Here is a 17,231-nt window from a genome sequence, read left to right on the forward strand (position 1 = left end):
TGTCTCCATTGTGTAGCTGACCTCTAGATGGATAGCTCTTGTGGCTAGACAAGTGAAAAGGCAACCCCACCTCTTCATCTCACTCCTGGCTCTTTTGACCACAAACGGCCCAAAATAGTCTACGCCGACCATGGTGAAGGGTGGATGGCCTGGTGTGACGCGGTCTTGAGGCAAATCAGCCATAACTTGTGTCGCTGTGGGTGCCTTCCTTCTACGACATGGGATACAATTGAAGACAATAGACTTGACTGCTGCACGGCCCTTGATGATCCAAAAGCGCTGTCTAACTTCTGCGAGTGTGCGCTCAGCTCCAGCGTGTCCTGATGCCACATGGTAGTGCCTCACAATCAAGGGGATGACTGGATGTTTCGCTGGTAATAATCGGGGATGTTTGGCTTCATCACTCATCAGGGGTGTGTCGGCAAGACGTCCTCCAACGCGAATTATGCCATCGCTGAACCTTGATGGAGAGAGTTTGCAATAACTGCTCGACTTCAGAGTGGCGTCATTAAAGTTGTCTTTCTGAATGGCCATCACAATGGCATCTTCTGCCACCAGGATTTCCCTAACAGTCAGACGTCCCATCAATTTCCTATCTCTCTCTCTCTTTTGGACTCTTGCGAGTAGACAGCTTTGACCCTGAGAAGCCAGGCAACTGCCCTTTTCAACCGGTACCAAGATGAAAACTTCTTCAGAAGGGCTGCCAGTATGTCGGTTCCGTCTTTCCTTGACATGGTACTGTACACCCCAGTGTCCCTTTTCACCTCGGCTTCATCAGGTAGTGTCTTGTGGCTCAAATCTGGTTGTGGAGGCCACTCACTTTTGTCTTCCCACAGAAATCGTGGTCCAGAGATTCATCGATCATTCAGGACAAGCTCTTCAGCTGTCATGCCGCGAGAAACATCATCGCCTGGATTTGTTTGGGTTTCGACATATCTCCACTGGGCTGGACTAGTGTGCTCCAGAATCCTTGACACCCGGTTGGCTACAAATACTTGGTAGCGTTTCTCCTGATTCTGAAGATAGTGTAGTACAATTGTACTGTCAGTCCAGTACGTCGACTCTTCCAGGGGCATCGACAAATGCTGACAAACTAGCTCGTCTAGCTTGACTGATATGACGGCTGCCATGAGTTCTAGACGTGGAATGGTTGTTGTCTTGATTGGTGCGAGCCTCGCCTTGGCCATGACTAGCTGGCAGTGCATCTTGCCACTGGTGTCCTGAATCCGCAGATATGTTGCTGCACCATACCCTTTCTCTGAAGCGTCAGAAAAATGGTGGAGTTGTGCAGATGTGACTTCTCCAAAACCAAGTGGCTTTAAGCAGCGAGGTACCGTCATGTTCTTCAGGTTTGGCAAATCTGTCTTCTAGCCATTCCACTGATGGGCGATGTCATCAGGCATGAGACTGTCCCATTCAACCCTCAGCCTGCACAGCTGCTGGAACAGAATTTTGGCTGTCAACACAAAGGGGCAGGCAAAGCCAAGCGGGTCGTAGAGTGAACTGATCGTGCTTAACAGCCCTCTGCGAGTTAGCGGCTTGTCCTTCAAACACACATCGAATGTGAACATGTCAGCTTGAGTATCCCACAACACCCCAAGGGCACGTTCAGTTGGCAACATCTCACGATCCATGTCAACAGTGGGAACCCCCTTAGCTCGGTCGGCTTCTGGAACTGTTCGCAGAGCATCTCCTGAATTACTGAGCCATTTGGTCAGATGAAAAGCCCCCGAGTGACAAAGCTTGACAAAGCTGACTGATGAGACTTGAAGCGGCCTGAACCGTGGTCACCGATGTGAGGCAATCGTCCACATAAAAGTTCTTGTCAATGGTGGAGATTGTCTCGGAATCGAATCGACTAACGTTGTCTCTTCCTGTGCATTTCAAGGCAAAGTTGGCAGTGCTCGGTGACCAGACTCCACCAAAGAGATGGGTCGTCATGCGGCATGTCTTCGGATCTTCGTTGAAACCGTTGTTCCACCACAAGAATCGCAAGACGTCACGATCTGGTTTATTCACTTTCACCTGGTTAAACATTCCTTCAATATCAGCCATCAAGGCAATGGTTTCTTGACGAAAGTGAAGGAGAACTCCCAGGAGCTGATTGGTCAAGTCTGGGCCTTGGTATACGTTGTCATTCAGGGATGTGCCACAGTACTTTGCCGAGCAATCGAATACAATTCAGACTTTGCCAGGTTTTCTTGGATGCACCACCGGGTGGTGTGGCAAATACCATACAGCTCCGTCAGACCTGTCCAACTCCTCTTCTGGTACTTCCTCTGCATAGCCTTTAGCAAGTAGGTCAGACATGTTGGCAACATACTTTTCTCTCATGTCAGAGTTTTGTGACAGACGCCTACCAAGCAGACTCAATCGGTGTTCAGCAATGGCTTTGTTGTCTGGAAGACGGGGTGGCCTGATCTTAAATGGAATGTCTAGACTATAGTGACCTTCGTCTAGACACAGAGAGTGTTCCCACATGGAAACTACCTTCTGGTCATTGATGGACATAGCGGGCTCATTACTTCCAATGTCATCTATTTTCCAGAACCTTTCAACAAGGCGCTGGAGGTCGTTGTCGGTCTGTGTGAAGTGTGAAGCCACGTGTTTCGTCTGCCCATTTCCAATCGGTCCATTCAAGGTCCAGCCAGGGATAGTCCTCACGGCCTGGGCCACCTTCGCGAACTTCCTTTGGTGTCAAAGCTAGTGGATTGTCTTGCCCAATGAGTAAGTGAAGTTCTCTTGCATCGATGTCAGGCAAGGGGATATCACGCAAGTGTGGCCATCTAGTCAACTCTTTCTGGGTCACAAGGCAGTTGGAACTGACGTGGAACTTGGGCCTGGTTAGCACGTGTTTCATGACAAGAATGTTGTCATCATTCATGTCGGTGACTTGAAGGGTGACGGCAAAGGTATCAATGGGTGTGTCGTGGTTTTCAAGGGTTGTCAACTTCATCCTTTCATGCCTTCCTGGTACTCCAAGTTTCTCCTTCAAAGCTTCAGAGCAAAAGCTCTGTGTTGAACCAGAGTCCAACAATGCATAGGTGATTACACCTTCTGTGGAACTTCCATGTTGTCGCACCCTGACTGGAACAATGGGTAGGGCCACTTTACTGACGCCGGCCCCAGTGGCACTACATGTCACATGGGATGAAGCGCTTGATGTCGACTGACTAGATTCGGTTGGAGTTGGGTGGCTTGGCAGCTGCGAAACAACTGGAGTGGGATTGCCGTAGGCTTGACTCGGAGGTGAGTCATCGCTCCTCGTACGGGGCAGGTGTAGGAACTTGGTATGCTTAAGTCCACATCCTGGCACAGTGCAAACTGCCTGTCTTCTACATTCACGGGCGTGATGACCTGGCTGAAGGCAATTCACACACAACTGCTTGCCCAAGACAAAGTTCAGTCTGTCAGCAACTCTCAGACCTTTCCAGGGTGCACAGCCAAAGAGCCCATGTGCTTGTCCACAATATGCACATACGGGTGGCGGTTTTTCATTTCTGAGATGCGATGTTGACACAGGTGCTGCTTGATATTTCACCGCAGCTGAGGAGCAGATGCCGGCTGTGCCTGTACAGAGAAAGTTGATCGCTGTTTCGATCTGGACTGACTTTGTTGCTTGACGTTCTTACGTGACTTGCTCATGTCATCTCGGTTGACTAGCTTGCCAAATACGGAATCATTGACTTGCTCCGCTGATGCTGCAACGAACTTTACAACATCATCAATGGTAGGAACTTTGCTCTCGACCGTCTTGATATGGTGGACCCTCTTAAGCCAGCTTTTCCGCAGGTCCCAAGGCAGCTTTTCAACAATCTGAGTTAGGCTCCTGCCGGTGTTGATCTCACTGAGCTTTCCCATGGTGTCGAGAGTCTCACGACAATTTCGCAAGTCATCTGCATAGTCTCGCAGGGCCTTGTTGTCACGAATGTCGGGTCGGGTGACTATCTTGTTTATCCATGCCTCGCAGATGTCGTGCTCATTACCAAAGCGCTCCTTGAGCAGCTTTCTGGCCAACAAATAGCCCTCACTTGGAGACTTGACTGCACAGCACTGGATAAGCTTTTTGGCTGGACCGGTACAATACTGCTGCAGGCGGGCCAGCTTAGCTGCATCGCCAACCGATTCTCTCTCTACTGTGTTTTCAAAAGCACGGATAAACGGCCAATACTCGATGGGGTCTCCATTGAATGTCATAAGTTCAGTCTTTGGCAACTGCAGGGTGTCTACCAATGACTGTTGCTGCTGCTGACTAGTGTTAAGCATCTGCGTCAGAATATCTGCAACACTTGTGGTGTTAGCGATGGGGGAAATAGGCGAAGGAAAGTCAACCACTTGATGACCCTCCTCACTTTCTTTGGCTCTCAAAGGTGTTCTGGGTTCTTCATCCTTGTCCTTAGGCTGGGCATTTGGGGTGGAGTTTTCCACTGGTGCTGAGTGGCCTTCAAGTTTCTCGAACTCAGCATATGTCTTCTCCATAGCAGCAGCTCTGGCAATTTTTGTCTGCAGCTCAATCTGTCTGCGCTGTTGGCGTAGCCTTAACTCCTCCTCCTCAAGAGCTTGTCGTTGCTTTTCACTTGCAGCTTTGGCCTCCAGGGCTGCCCTTTCTGCAGCTGCATGAAGTTTAGCACTAGAAGCTATGGAGCGGTCTGTCACAGTACTTCTGGGGCCCGTCTGTCTCCCGAGTTGACTGGACGGATAAGGATACTGGAGTGTTTCCTGCTTCTGGTCATCTTCCACTTCTTTCCGTGCACCAAGGAGCCAGGTTTGAATTATGTCACCTATCTCGGACGTTTCAGCAACAACTGCTTCCTGAAAGTCCCTTGACTTGCGTTTCTGGGCCGCACTCGTGAGTGCTGCATCATATGTGGTCTGAACTGCCATGAACTGGGCGAGATTGTCTTCCATGGATTTCGCCAAGGAAGAAACTTCTTCAAAGTTTTCTGGATCAGACATGAGGGACTTGACTTTCTTTATAATCTGCGTGATATTTGATCTAAGTTGACTTCGTTCTGCTCTCAGTTCCTTCACGGTTTGTTGCTGGGGATCCGAGGCAATGTCCTTTGTGTCTGCGGTAGCCATCATGAACAGTTGATCCTTGAACTTGAGCCCAAATCGAACTTAATGTAGCGCCCACGCTACTTGACATTAATCTGTCGCTGTAAACTCAGCAATCAACACACATCTAAAATTCAGTTATAGTGTCTACTTGTCCTTAACTCTCCTTTAATGTCTTGACTGGCAAGAAATAAACCAATGGTGTTGCTGTATCATGAACAATGTCTCATGTGTCTCAACTGTTTGGCTAGTGGACAAGGGTGTCTCCAAATGATGGCAAAAAATACTGGGATGATGCAATTCGGCTCATGTGACAGTTATCAAAGGTGTGATGGATCCCAGTGATGACAATATCTGATGACAGTTGATATGGCTGATGTCTAACATACAGTTGTCGATAGATATTGTATAACGACGCTGACAATGACAATGGTGTCGATGATGATGACGGTTGTGATGGTTCGACTGAAAATAATACACAAAAGGAATAAATTATGTAGACAAACCTATATGCCACCGTCATAAATCCTGGTCACAAACTTTAGACCTCTAGTTAAATACACCCTTACATCCATTGTCTAAACGTAACACATGTGCGACATTGTATTATACATATACATGTGTAACATAACATGTCTTACATACATGTGAAACGTGGTTGCCCAAAACTCGGACATCATACATGTATTCGGAAAAATCTTGCAATTTGTTTGCCCTGGAAAAATAACTTAATAATGGCTTAATAATAGCTTATCTTATTGCCTTTATCCTAAGGCAATAACTAAAGGATAAATAAAGAAAACGACTCACTTTGCTGAGCTGACGGAATGGAAGCAAAATGGGAATTTGGTGACGTATAACTTGTCAAAATGCTCGTGAACCATGTATAAACTAAAATGGATTGTTCGGCACTGCGCGGTGCGGGCAGAGCGCCCTCTATTGATAACACACAACTACTGTGCCCATGAAAGGACTTGTTTGGAGATGTTTTGTCCGCAACAAATGGAATTACAGCTACATGTAGTTCAACCCAAATCTCAAGTACCATATCCAGAGGAAGGAAGTGCCTCTGACACAAGCATCTATGGCTCCAAACCTTTGCAATTATACACTATTCAGAGGGATTAATTAAGCATTTAGGATTTGGGACATTTTACAGTATTTAGCTTCAGGGGTCCTTAATTTAAGCCAAAAAGAATATCAAATTTCAAATTCGATTTTCCGGGAAACCAAACATTATTTTCAAAAATGGTTTTTTGCTCCATGCCAAGTGTACATTTATTAGCAAAGCACAGTCAATTTAATTTCTATTTGATCAACTTTAAAATTAGCCATTTTTCTCATTTCCCATACGGAATTGCCCATTTGTAACGACATGGAGAGTTGTTCAATGTGATATGTACTCCTATGTACATGTAGCTATTACTATTGTGATTCTGCTTGATTTGTGAGAATCTTAGCATGCATGAACCATGGAGGATGGACAGCATGTTGGCCTAGGATACTGTACAGTGTACATATGCACAGTAGGCCTATGTATTTCAAGCCTCAAGGAAACTATCGACCTTCCTCAAGTTCTGATCTTTTGGAGCTACCGCATGATTGACCGTGCAGACATAGACCTCCATTAGGTAAGTCATCCAAACTAGGTAATATGGTGTTCAATATTTGCCATCTCGCATCTCGGCTTTAGAATCTCGCGTTACGATTTCCAATCTTGTATCTCACATTTCGTATCTCGCATCTTGTGTCTCGCATCTCGTATTAGGCAAAATCATGAAAATTTCAAAATGCTTTGACCTTGTCAACTTCAATTTTATATGAAAGAGCTTAAAATCTCCAACAAAATGAGGGGTCTCAAAGCTTCACTGGGTAAGCGGAGCTCCTCTCTTTCTTTCCGTAGTTTATTCCTATGTTTCTGCATCCTGAGCTTTGATGTTTGTCAATCTTTGTCCCCTTGTTCTTTGGTGTGGTTTTTTGTACTCTCTCATGTACGCTGCATGTTTTTGTCACCGTGAAGCAGGATCCAACTGCTCCCTTAACTTTAATGCAAATGCTGGACGTCTCTGTATCCCCTACTGCAAGTACCTACTGTAAGTGCCTACTGCAGCCTTGGAACTACACGTAGATGTTTGTTTTCTATTTCTGGTATATTTTATTTGTCTGGGGGGGTGAGGGAGCTTGTTGTAGAAATGTATATTTCTTTCTGTTGATGATTTAAATCAACACGCTGTTTTTAATTTTAAGTTGTCCCTTCCCTTTTAATTTTCCCTGACGAAACGATCAGTTTATAAAGCATATACATGTAGTTCCAGTTTGTAATGTTCAAGAATAGATGCCAATTATTAGTTCATTTGTAAACCAACAAACTTCAGTGTTTCGGTTGTCAAGGCCATAACTATTGTATTTCAATAATCGTAAATCTTTAGACTTATCACAAAAGCTGTTCATCCCTCAGTAAATTTCACCTTTCTTATTAGAGGACTTGTGAACTTTTTTTTCTTTTTGTTTTGTTTCCATGTGACAGCTTTGACAGAGGACATCATACATTATTCTCAGACTGAAATAAATCACCGTGCACACACGCTTCAGTTTGTCTTCTTTGTTTTATTTTCAAGAACTCTTTGAATATTGCCAGATACCAGACGTTTTTTGGCAAACGGGCAACAACATTGTATTTTCCTCGGGTACACCAGACCCAGCCATGAAATACCAGGCACACCAGGCCCACCCAAAACACAGCCCTTTAGACAGTGTTGATATTCAGGGCACACCAGACCCTGCTACAAGTATGGCTCACCAGACTATCATACGTGTAATTAGGGCACACCAGGCCCACCGTAAATATGGCACACCAGGCCATCAAAGTTAGGCCACACCTGGCCCACCATTGTACAACTCTAAACATGGCACTGTAGCCCATGTAAATGTAACAATTATAACACACCTGGCTCACCCATAAATGCTGAATAACAACCGGGCACACCAGACCCTAAAATCAGTAAAAGCCAACAGTCATGTTAACACCAATTAAATAATAATTCTGTAGTGAAAACACATAACCTGAATTATTAAATCTGCAGGCACCCGATGTTCCCCAGTTGGAGACTTACGGGAGGAATGGCCCATGGTGAACATCCATGGAGCCTATCGAGTGCCTGTCACAAAACATTGAGATTACATGTATAGTGCTTCCATTGTATGATCTAGCATCTGTAACTGGTAAAATAACTTTATTGGCCATTATAATAGATCATTTCTTGACCGTGTCTGTCAAAATTCCCGCCAAAAACTGCTTCAAAATGCCAAGCTTACTCAAATCTCTTTGCAAGATACAATTCCCCCATCAGAACTCCTGAGGGGAAGAAATGGTTCTTGGTGTACATCCAAGAAACACAAAACCAAATATTTGCGAAAGTACAAAGCACAATACCAACATTTCATTCGTACCATAATATGTTACTAAACACAAGGTGAAGATGGGGCGGAGGCGGGTAAACAAAAGTTTGGAAGTTGCACTGTCTGTTAAATCTTTACCCTATAAAGGCTGTGACAAAACTGACCTGAAACTGCATTCCCTAAATCCATCAAGACATGCCTCCCATTAAGAAGATGTCCCATTTATTAAAAGTTTTGTCACAGAAGTTCCCTTATTGGGCTAAATTCTCTAATGGAATTGGCCGACACATTATTCTAATCTTTCAGTGGATCCGTTTTTAGAATTCTGTGTTTATGCTTCCTTCCAATTCCACACATACCTTCAGATAAAGAAAGCTGGTAAAAAACACTGTCTAATAGTTCAAGTACCACATCTTGGTAGTTAAGCATAGGAGAGATTTCTCAGTTTTTCGTGTCCAAATTTGCTGTGAAATTGGATCATTTAGCCAGTCAGCTTCACAGAGCCATCCTAACACACAGTATTGCTTGCAAGCTGTTTCAATATATACATGTACCAACCATTACACACAGGCGAAATACACACATATGTACCGCAAACCAATTGCAAAGACCTTCATGAAGATGTACATGTATGTTTTCCACATGTCCACACTCTGCCTACAGCACTGGCAGAGCCCAATGAATATTCATCACAATGTTGCCTCAAAGCAGCTTATTGGCTGCCTACCACGGTACAGGATCCCTTGTTGACACAGAATTGCTTTTGGCATTCTGTGCAGTAAATAAGCAGTACATCCAAATACATGCATTACTTACACATGTACTGTGTAAGCATAATCTGTGCATGCACAAATGTTCATCTTCTAACGTGCTGTGGTTTTAGCCGATGTTGGCATATCTTAACATTAGTTAATTCAAAGAACACATTGTTGCATCTCATAAATGAAATTGTCTGTGACAAACCAATTGAACACTTATATGGAATACTGAGAATAAAGCATTTGATTATTTGATAAAATGTCATGTACATGTAGGGCGGCTAGTAACTGCAATCCTCATGTTATTTTCAAAGTGAGAAATGAAATGTTTTATGTTCTTATGAATTTAGTATGCTCAGTTCATCCAAAAGGTTTTTTGACAGATATTGTTTTTTCTTTTTGCTGAGGTTTTGAAATGTAACATCAGAACAAACACATGACAACAAGAATGCAATCTCTTTTTTGAAGATGTGTTGGCTCTGAAAAGAGCCAATTGGTTTAATTAGCTTATTCAAAATCCTGTTGCTTGCCCACTGGCTTGTATCACTGCAGGAATAACTTTCATCATGGAGCTGTAATGCAGTAGCTCCATGCTTTCATCAGGTGGTTGATGTACCTTGTGCAGGGATTTGCTGTCACTTTAGTTTGCCAGAAGATGTGAATGCCTTCAATGAGTTTGTCTGATGCAACTGTGAGCCACAGCTTGAAATCAATTTCCCCCAAGAACGTGCAGAATTGGCCTCTTGCCCAAGGCGGAATTGCTCGTCATAAGCTCACCAGCCAAGCCCCGGGAATTTAATGGATGCAGTACGAATGATTTCGGCATACTTAAGAAGATCCAAACAATGAGACGGGTGCTTGGAGATTTAAATTGACATGAATACTTTAAAGGCCGACTGCCACATGTCAAACGTTTCTATCTTTTTTGGTGTACTCCCGGCTTCTTTAAGACTACATTGCCCCCTTCCACCAGCAAAGTCAAATTCGTGCCATGCTGTTCATTGGACTTTGCAATGACGGCTTGTTATGTTCCAACACTACAATTGTGGTTAATTTCGGATTCAACCATCACAGTTTCACAACACCAGTTTTCCAAATTCCAACTTGTCTGACTAGTGGGTATGAGTCATACACGAGTTGACCTTTCGACCTAGATAATGATATACACGCTAGACTGGTTGCCTGTCATATGTAAACATGACACCTATAGACCCCCATTGGCTCTGTCCAGCTTTTCATCGATCATGCTATTGAAGATCCTCAGTTTATGCCTCCTCAATACTGCACCTACATTAACAGCCATTTCCTTTGATCACAACAAGTCTAGATCGTGCTCCATACCATCCAGTAGGACTGAGGCAGATGCTCTGTTGTTTTCATCTCCTATTGCCTCAATAAGTGGCCGAGTAATGAAAGTTAAGTCTTGGGCATCAGGCTCATAAACAGTTGCTCTCTCTCCGTCCTTCTCTACCTCGCACTTGATGACTGCAAATGCAGCAGGAAACGCTTTGTCTGGTAGCAGACGATCCCTTGCGCTTTTTGTTATGGAGCTGTCTCCCATTCCACCAGCACCATCCTTGATGGTTGTCAGGACATAACGGTCATCATCGGGATCAATTCCTGCTTTCTCCATTCCCGCTGTAATCTCAGCATCCAACTCCTCCAGAGTCTTGGCAAGGGCGTGGGGGTAAGGCCAATCCATGCCTTTCAGGCTGGGGAAAGGGGTTTCCAACTCTGGGTGGTCCTCTTGATTAAGATCCAAGGGTTCAAAAGAAACCTCCCCATAGTGAACATGGGACTTCCTAACTTTAACTGGTGTGTGATGAATTACATCTCTTCCTCCCTCCAACCTGAACCGCAAAATACCTGGCATGAAGGCCTTTTCCAGCTCATTCAGGACATGTGGAGGCTTAAGGATACTAATGCCCTTGGCTCTGAACTTCTTGTACTGGGCCTCATAGTGCGACTTTTTTGGTTTTTGTTGTCACTCGCATCGCAAGGCAATCTTCTGCAGTCAAGTCGTTTGTCTCCTTGCTCCAGGATGCCAACACCTGTTAGGGGAAAAATGGGAAATAGACATTTGATGTTAAGTTTTTGACAGAAATATGGTAAATGGTAGAAATCCTGACTTTTAGGCTAAAAGCTCCCTTTACTCCCGGCTTCTTTAAGACTACATTGCCCCCTTCCACCGGCAAAGTCAAATTTGTGCCTTGCTGTTCATTGGACTTTGTAATGACGGCTTGTTATGTTCCAACACTACAATTGTGGTTAATTTCAGATTCAACCGTCACAGTTTCACAACACCACTTTTCCAAATTCCAACATGTCTGACTAGTGGGTATGAGTCATACACGAGTTGACCTTTCGACCTAGATAATGATATGCACGCTAGACTGGTTGCCTGTCATATGTAAACACGACAGAAGGCATGGATGGAGAAGAGCTGGGTGAAAGGCCACCAATCCAGCTTGAAAGTGCCGTCCATATACCACGTCTTGGCCTTGTTGAGAACAGACGCCTGGTTGCCATAGAAAAACAGCAGGTGTTTGGCCTCCCCCACTCAATTGTCCTTCTGCAGGAAATCGTCAGGTATCAATTTCAGGCTGACTTTGAACCCGAGATTTTTCGGCTCCGGAGTACGCTGGCTTTGATGCACCCGGTTGGCTGTGCAACAGAGGTAGGATGGATCAGGGCAGCTGTAGGGAGCAGTGGTAGCTGTCTCCCAGGACCTGCTCCGCGATGACACCAGCAGGGCGGAACACCGACTCCTTGGCAGCCTTCTTGATGGTAGCAGCTGTTTCTATGCCAACATCCCCCCAGGGGGTGCAGGATGAAGATGTATGGAGTGCAGCTCGAAGAAGAAGTCCATACCATCCTGGCGAACAGAGACATGACAAATCGTGGACCGACTCTGCACACATACAACCATGTGACAAATGATGACGATAACCCAGGCTTCTTCTTGTTGTAGCTGTACCCATGGCTGTCAACGAGGATGGGTTGGCTGCACTGGGATCCACCTGCAACAACCTTGAAGGTGACAGGGTCTTGTTTACCAAGGCACAGTACGTCATCGGGCATGGATGGACCGGGCAGGGGGTCTTCCTCGGACAGATGGGGAACCGTGAAATCTGACATCAAACTCCATCGGCTTGGGAAGACGTGGAGACTGTTGCGGCTCTTGATCCACACAGCATACTCAGCACATCCAAACCTCCAGAAGGCTTGGGTCGGCAACTACGCGGAGGTACTCTTCCGACGAAAAAGCCAGAATTGCACTCCCGATGTTACCAATCACCACAGTGGTCACAACTGAAGGCTTGATGAGAGGCTCGAACTGCTTTCCCACACTCAGTGCAAGGATATCGCGAAGCCATGATCTTGAGAAAGAAGTCTTGACTTGAAGCGGTAGTGAACTCGATGTATCTTAACTTGACAGTGTCTAGTCTCGAAGATGAGTGAAAAGCCTTGTGGTCTTGGAGTTTTTGTAGAATCTAGAGGGATTCTGAATGAAGTTCCTTTGACCATTCACATCTTTCGACATACTTCCAAAAGAAATGACATTGAAGCTGCTTTCAATGGTTAAGTGGCAGACTTGACCACAATTTTCTTTCAAGTGGCGCCATTATGATCGGGTTTTCGTGCTGGTGTGGTTGCATGTTGCACCCGTGCGGCTGTCTGACTAACAACCAACACAGCGCACATTAAAATGTGTTCATGTTCGATGACCCTGAAAGAAGAATGAGAGCTTCAGTCAGCAAAAGATACAGGAAAACACTCTAATACTAGCTTTATTGGACACACACATGTGGACTTGGTCATCGCTGAAAATACAATGAATGAGATTACACTTTCCACATCTTAAACTAAAAGGAATCAATACCATTCTCCAAATGATTCTTAAACGAAACTTTAAAAGAAAACATGTTCTTGTAGCAGCAAAGGATAACTATCAACAATAATCTTCATTGGAAACAACAAAAAGAATTCATTTGGCCATGATGTAAACAAATCATGTTTGGTCCTTCTCAAACCAATAACAAGTTAAAGAATTACTCTGGCCTCAAGTCTTGTAGCCATGGTGACCCACTTGGTCTACTGGACCAGACTACTACCAGATTGCTGGAGATAAACAGTCACTTCCAGGAAATTCCACTGGACCTAATCTGCAAGGGTCAGTAACTATGGTCAGTGAACCCTATGCTGCACACACCATGGAGGTAGGAAAAGAAGGAGTTAGCACTGGTTCTCTCCTGGTATAATCCCAATTAGCACCTTCCCCGGTTGCTGCAGAAAGGTACAGGTTTTCGGTTGTGGCTGACTAGTTTTACGACCACCGCTAATCCCCTTGTGCGCTATGTCTCATGCCGCTCGCTCTGGCCGTTGCACTTGCAAATAAACTTTACTGGAGTTGATATTCCTGCCATCAAACAGTCGAATATATCTTCAGGACATGCGCAGTAGATTTCTGGCGTGGGGACACTATCGCCATGTTCTTTTTCGGATGCGCAACGAAATTCTACCCCACTGCAGTTTTTGAACGGAGATAATCGGCCAATTTTTTGGCTTTGAGAGGTAATTTTTCAGATTTCAAAAAAACTGAGTTTTGTAGATTTATATAGAGAAATTTTGGCTGTTTTTGGAAGGATTCTGCCATGCCCTGTGAATGAAATTAACGGAAAATGCTTCTGAAGCGTGGCGCTTCCGTGTTGAATAAGAATTGTAACTTAGCGATGCTTAGCACTTCCAAAAATTGAGTTCAAGCTGGAAAGTTCCTCAGATTTAATGAAATTGCTCAACAGTTTAAATATTGACAGCAGTGGAAAGTTTGTTCACATCACATACCAGTATATTTTGCAGACTGTGTTGTCTTTGATGGTTAATGATAGATACTCTGTGGACAATCCAGATGAAACCGTGAATGATAAAGAAACACCCCTTTCAAGAGAGGAGGAGCAGGTCTTGAGATACGCCGCAGGGTATATCCCATTTGCTCTTAACCAGAAATTGAAACGACAAAGTAACGAAACTGCAGCATTTCTATGCAGTGTTTCACCTCTTTTAGAGACTTTACCACTGGACTTTTTCAAATCAAGATAAACTGTAATGAAGGCAGTTACCCATATCTTTATCCATAAGTTAAGAACCATGTCCAAGAATCGTTTGGAAACATCTCCTGAAAGTTTTCCTTGGGTTAACGTTTGCCAATAGTTATGTACACGTCTCACTGAAAGTATCTTTTCTTTCAAAGAACTCTTGACATTCATTCCAGGGAATTTACTCAAGTTGGCTCTTGTCAAGAATTGTCTAGAAACATGTTCAAGGGTGCGGAAAAAAAATATACTCATCATCGCCAACATGAAATAAGCCACCTCTGTTCTGTTTCTCTATCCAATCATTTGTGTACTCTAAGAATGTTTTCTCAGTATCAGTTTTACAAGCACGCCACTTTTTCAAAACACTGCATAGAAATGCTGCAGTTTCGTTACTTTGTCGTTTCAATTTCTGGTTAAGAGCAAATGGGATATACCCTGCGGCGTATCTCAAGACCTGCTCCTCCTCTCTTGAAAGGGGTGTTTCTTTATCATTCACGGTTTCATCTGGATTGTCCACAGAGTATCTATCATTAACCATCAAAGACAACACAGTCTGCAAAATATACTGGTATGTGATGTGAACAAACTTTCCACTGCTGTCAATATTTAAACTGTTGAGCAATTTCATTAAATCTGAGGAACTTTCCAGCTTGAACTTGTGGAATGCTGTCCACATCATTGCAGATGCCTCAGGCTTAAGAAATTTGCCATTGCCTGCTGTCAGTATTGCCCGCAGGGCACACACCATGTCAGTGCAGTAGGATTGCATCTCAGCCCTCTCAATCATTGTGAGCAGCATCACAACAAGTCTCATGGTAGCGATTGCCAGGGGATAACCACCAGTGAAAACCGGATTAGTCTGCATTCTCTGAAGAGCTGTCTTGAAGTAATCTTGGGATTTTTTCAACACATCCTCTTTTGAGAGTGATGGTCGTTGCTCTTAAAAAAAAAAACAGAAACAGAAATTTTGAAGAGTTATGATCTTGTGCTGTAATGAGTATCTCGCAGGTGTATGTCCACAATACATGTATTTACAACCCAAGCAAGTCGTACAAGTACTAAATTCTGAGTGAAGCTGGAATTGAAATAAAAACTGCTATTAACCATGTTTGTACATGTACATGTACTTCATTATAACAAGAATACACATAGCTTTTTATTCTCAGTTATGTTCTGACTGTTTTGTGTCCAAGCGACAATAGTGCATAGAGAAATTCCTCTTCTGTAAGTAAAAGTAAAACATGGTCCATAAACTAAAGTTTTGCGGAAATAAATCGTGGCTTTTGAAAGGAATTAATGCCACAGCTCAGATCACTTACGACAGTTTACGACAGTTACGTCAACAAATTTTCCAAAAAAATTACCTTGCTTGTGTGCTGGCTGTTCTTTGTCCTTAGTTCTGCGAACATCCTGACCCTGGACTTTGGAACCCTTGCCTTTAGGATGAGCTGCATGGAAGAAAAACAGGAGACGTAATGTACAACTGAAATGACTCACTGAGTTAATGGTTAAAGAGTGGAAAAATCAGAAAGAGTTCCACCCATGTACAACAGGACAACACTCAAAGCCCCTGTGCACAAACCTATGAGACTGTCGGAATAAACCTGTTTTTTTAAGTACTTCATTAAGCTAAATGTCACTTTTACGGAAATGTAATCGCTTTCTGATTAACTAGTCCAGAATATATTGGGTATACATGTACATCGTATAACAGTGTCATGAAATATATTATTAAAAAGTGCAAATGAAATGTGCCTTTTTTGATGCTCTTTCCTTTCCCTTTGCGGCGCTTCACCCCGAGGTCTTCGTGGTAGACTTGGCATGCTCAGAAGATGGAGGGTCAGATTGTGCTGAGGCATGTGATGCAGTATCCACCAGTGCAGGCTCTTCATTTTCATGGGAGGCAATGTCTGACGAATCTACTGGTAGAAATGAATATGAAGCAAAAAAAAAAAAAAAAGAGTAGGCCTACAGAATAAAGAGGAAAAATGTAGCATGTTGAAAATGATGGCAAGTCATGGCCGGCCAAACCATCCATCTGAACATTTCATAATTTTTTTTTTTTTATTATGCCTAGCACTGCCTAGGCCCTAATCATGCTAATGCAAATTGACAACAGGCAGTACAGGATCAGGACATGCAGGATCAATCATCATCGATGCATTGCATTGTCATGTGCAAGTTTTGTCACCCTTTTCTATTTTAGAGGGTAGTAACCAGACATGTCAAGGCTGAAAAGTATGTTGTTCCAACTCAAGGAAAGGGAGCACTTACCATCAGTGAGCCCGGTAGTACTGTCGGCTTTGCGACAGACGCAACAAAACCAGGATCCCTTTGGAATGTTGTCGTCGGACAGCCCCACGCAATCGAAATGAAACCATTCGATACTGCATCCGGCCTTATCACAGGCTATCATGTCTGTAGTTGCCGGAAGTCCGCACACACAGTATCTTGGCATCTCTTCTTCACATTCATCGTCGGGAAAGTCAAAAATCTCCTCCTCACTCTCCGAAAAATCGCTCAAATCAGACCTGTAATAAAAGTCGTCAGCTCCGTAGGCCGCCATTTTTTCATTTGCGTTGGGAGCCGGTGCGCGTGCGCAATGCCTACTAATATCCCAGCATGCAACGCGCTTGCGGTTTTTGGCAGCCCGGACCGTTGTTTACTTTGCGGTCGTGATCTTATCGTGGCATGAGACATAGCCCCTCTGATCTTAGCTCGCGCTAACTCCTTCTTTTCCTACCTCCATGCACACACTAAGGCATGTCTAGGCCTTCTGTACACTGAGTAACATGCCTCATACAGCATATCCTGGCACAGCAAATATCAAAAGGGTTCCTTAATAAAATACTCTAAAATCATTCCTGAAAATGAACTCCTACTAGAGTACATGTAACTAGTATTGAAATTTCAACTACAT

The 17,231-nt window shown here is 44.0% G+C and overlaps 1 protein-coding gene, 1 long non-coding RNA gene and 1 pseudogene across 3 annotated transcripts in view; 1 reads left to right on the forward strand and 2 right to left on the reverse strand.

Annotated features, from left to right (window-relative positions):
- Positions 1-17,231, forward strand: part of LOC147798564 (uncharacterized) — a 111,272-nt gene that overhangs the window by 7,311 nt on the left and 86,730 nt on the right. The gene's annotated exons all lie outside the window — the stretch shown is intronic.
- Positions 855-6,081, reverse strand: LOC147798565 (uncharacterized). Its single transcript, XM_087139199.1, has 6 exons — positions 5,869-6,081; positions 3,612-5,523; positions 2,828-2,997; positions 2,239-2,583; positions 1,758-2,157; positions 855-1,258 (listed from the first exon to the last, which is right to left on the reverse strand). Exons 2-6 carry the CDS (start codon positions 5,083-5,085, stop codon positions 855-857), a joined length of 2,793 nt encoding a protein of 930 aa, XP_086995325.1. The 5' UTR covers positions 5,086-5,523; positions 5,869-6,081.
- LOC147798566 (uncharacterized) lies at positions 7,667-11,224 on the reverse strand (annotated as a pseudogene).

This window comes from Acanthaster planci, linkage group LG07 (genome assembly GCF_054643075.1).
Source record: "Acanthaster planci isolate LZ-2023a linkage group LG07, COTS_SCS, whole genome shotgun sequence".
Taxonomy (NCBI): Eukaryota; Metazoa; Echinodermata; class Asteroidea; order Valvatida; family Acanthasteridae; genus Acanthaster; species Acanthaster planci.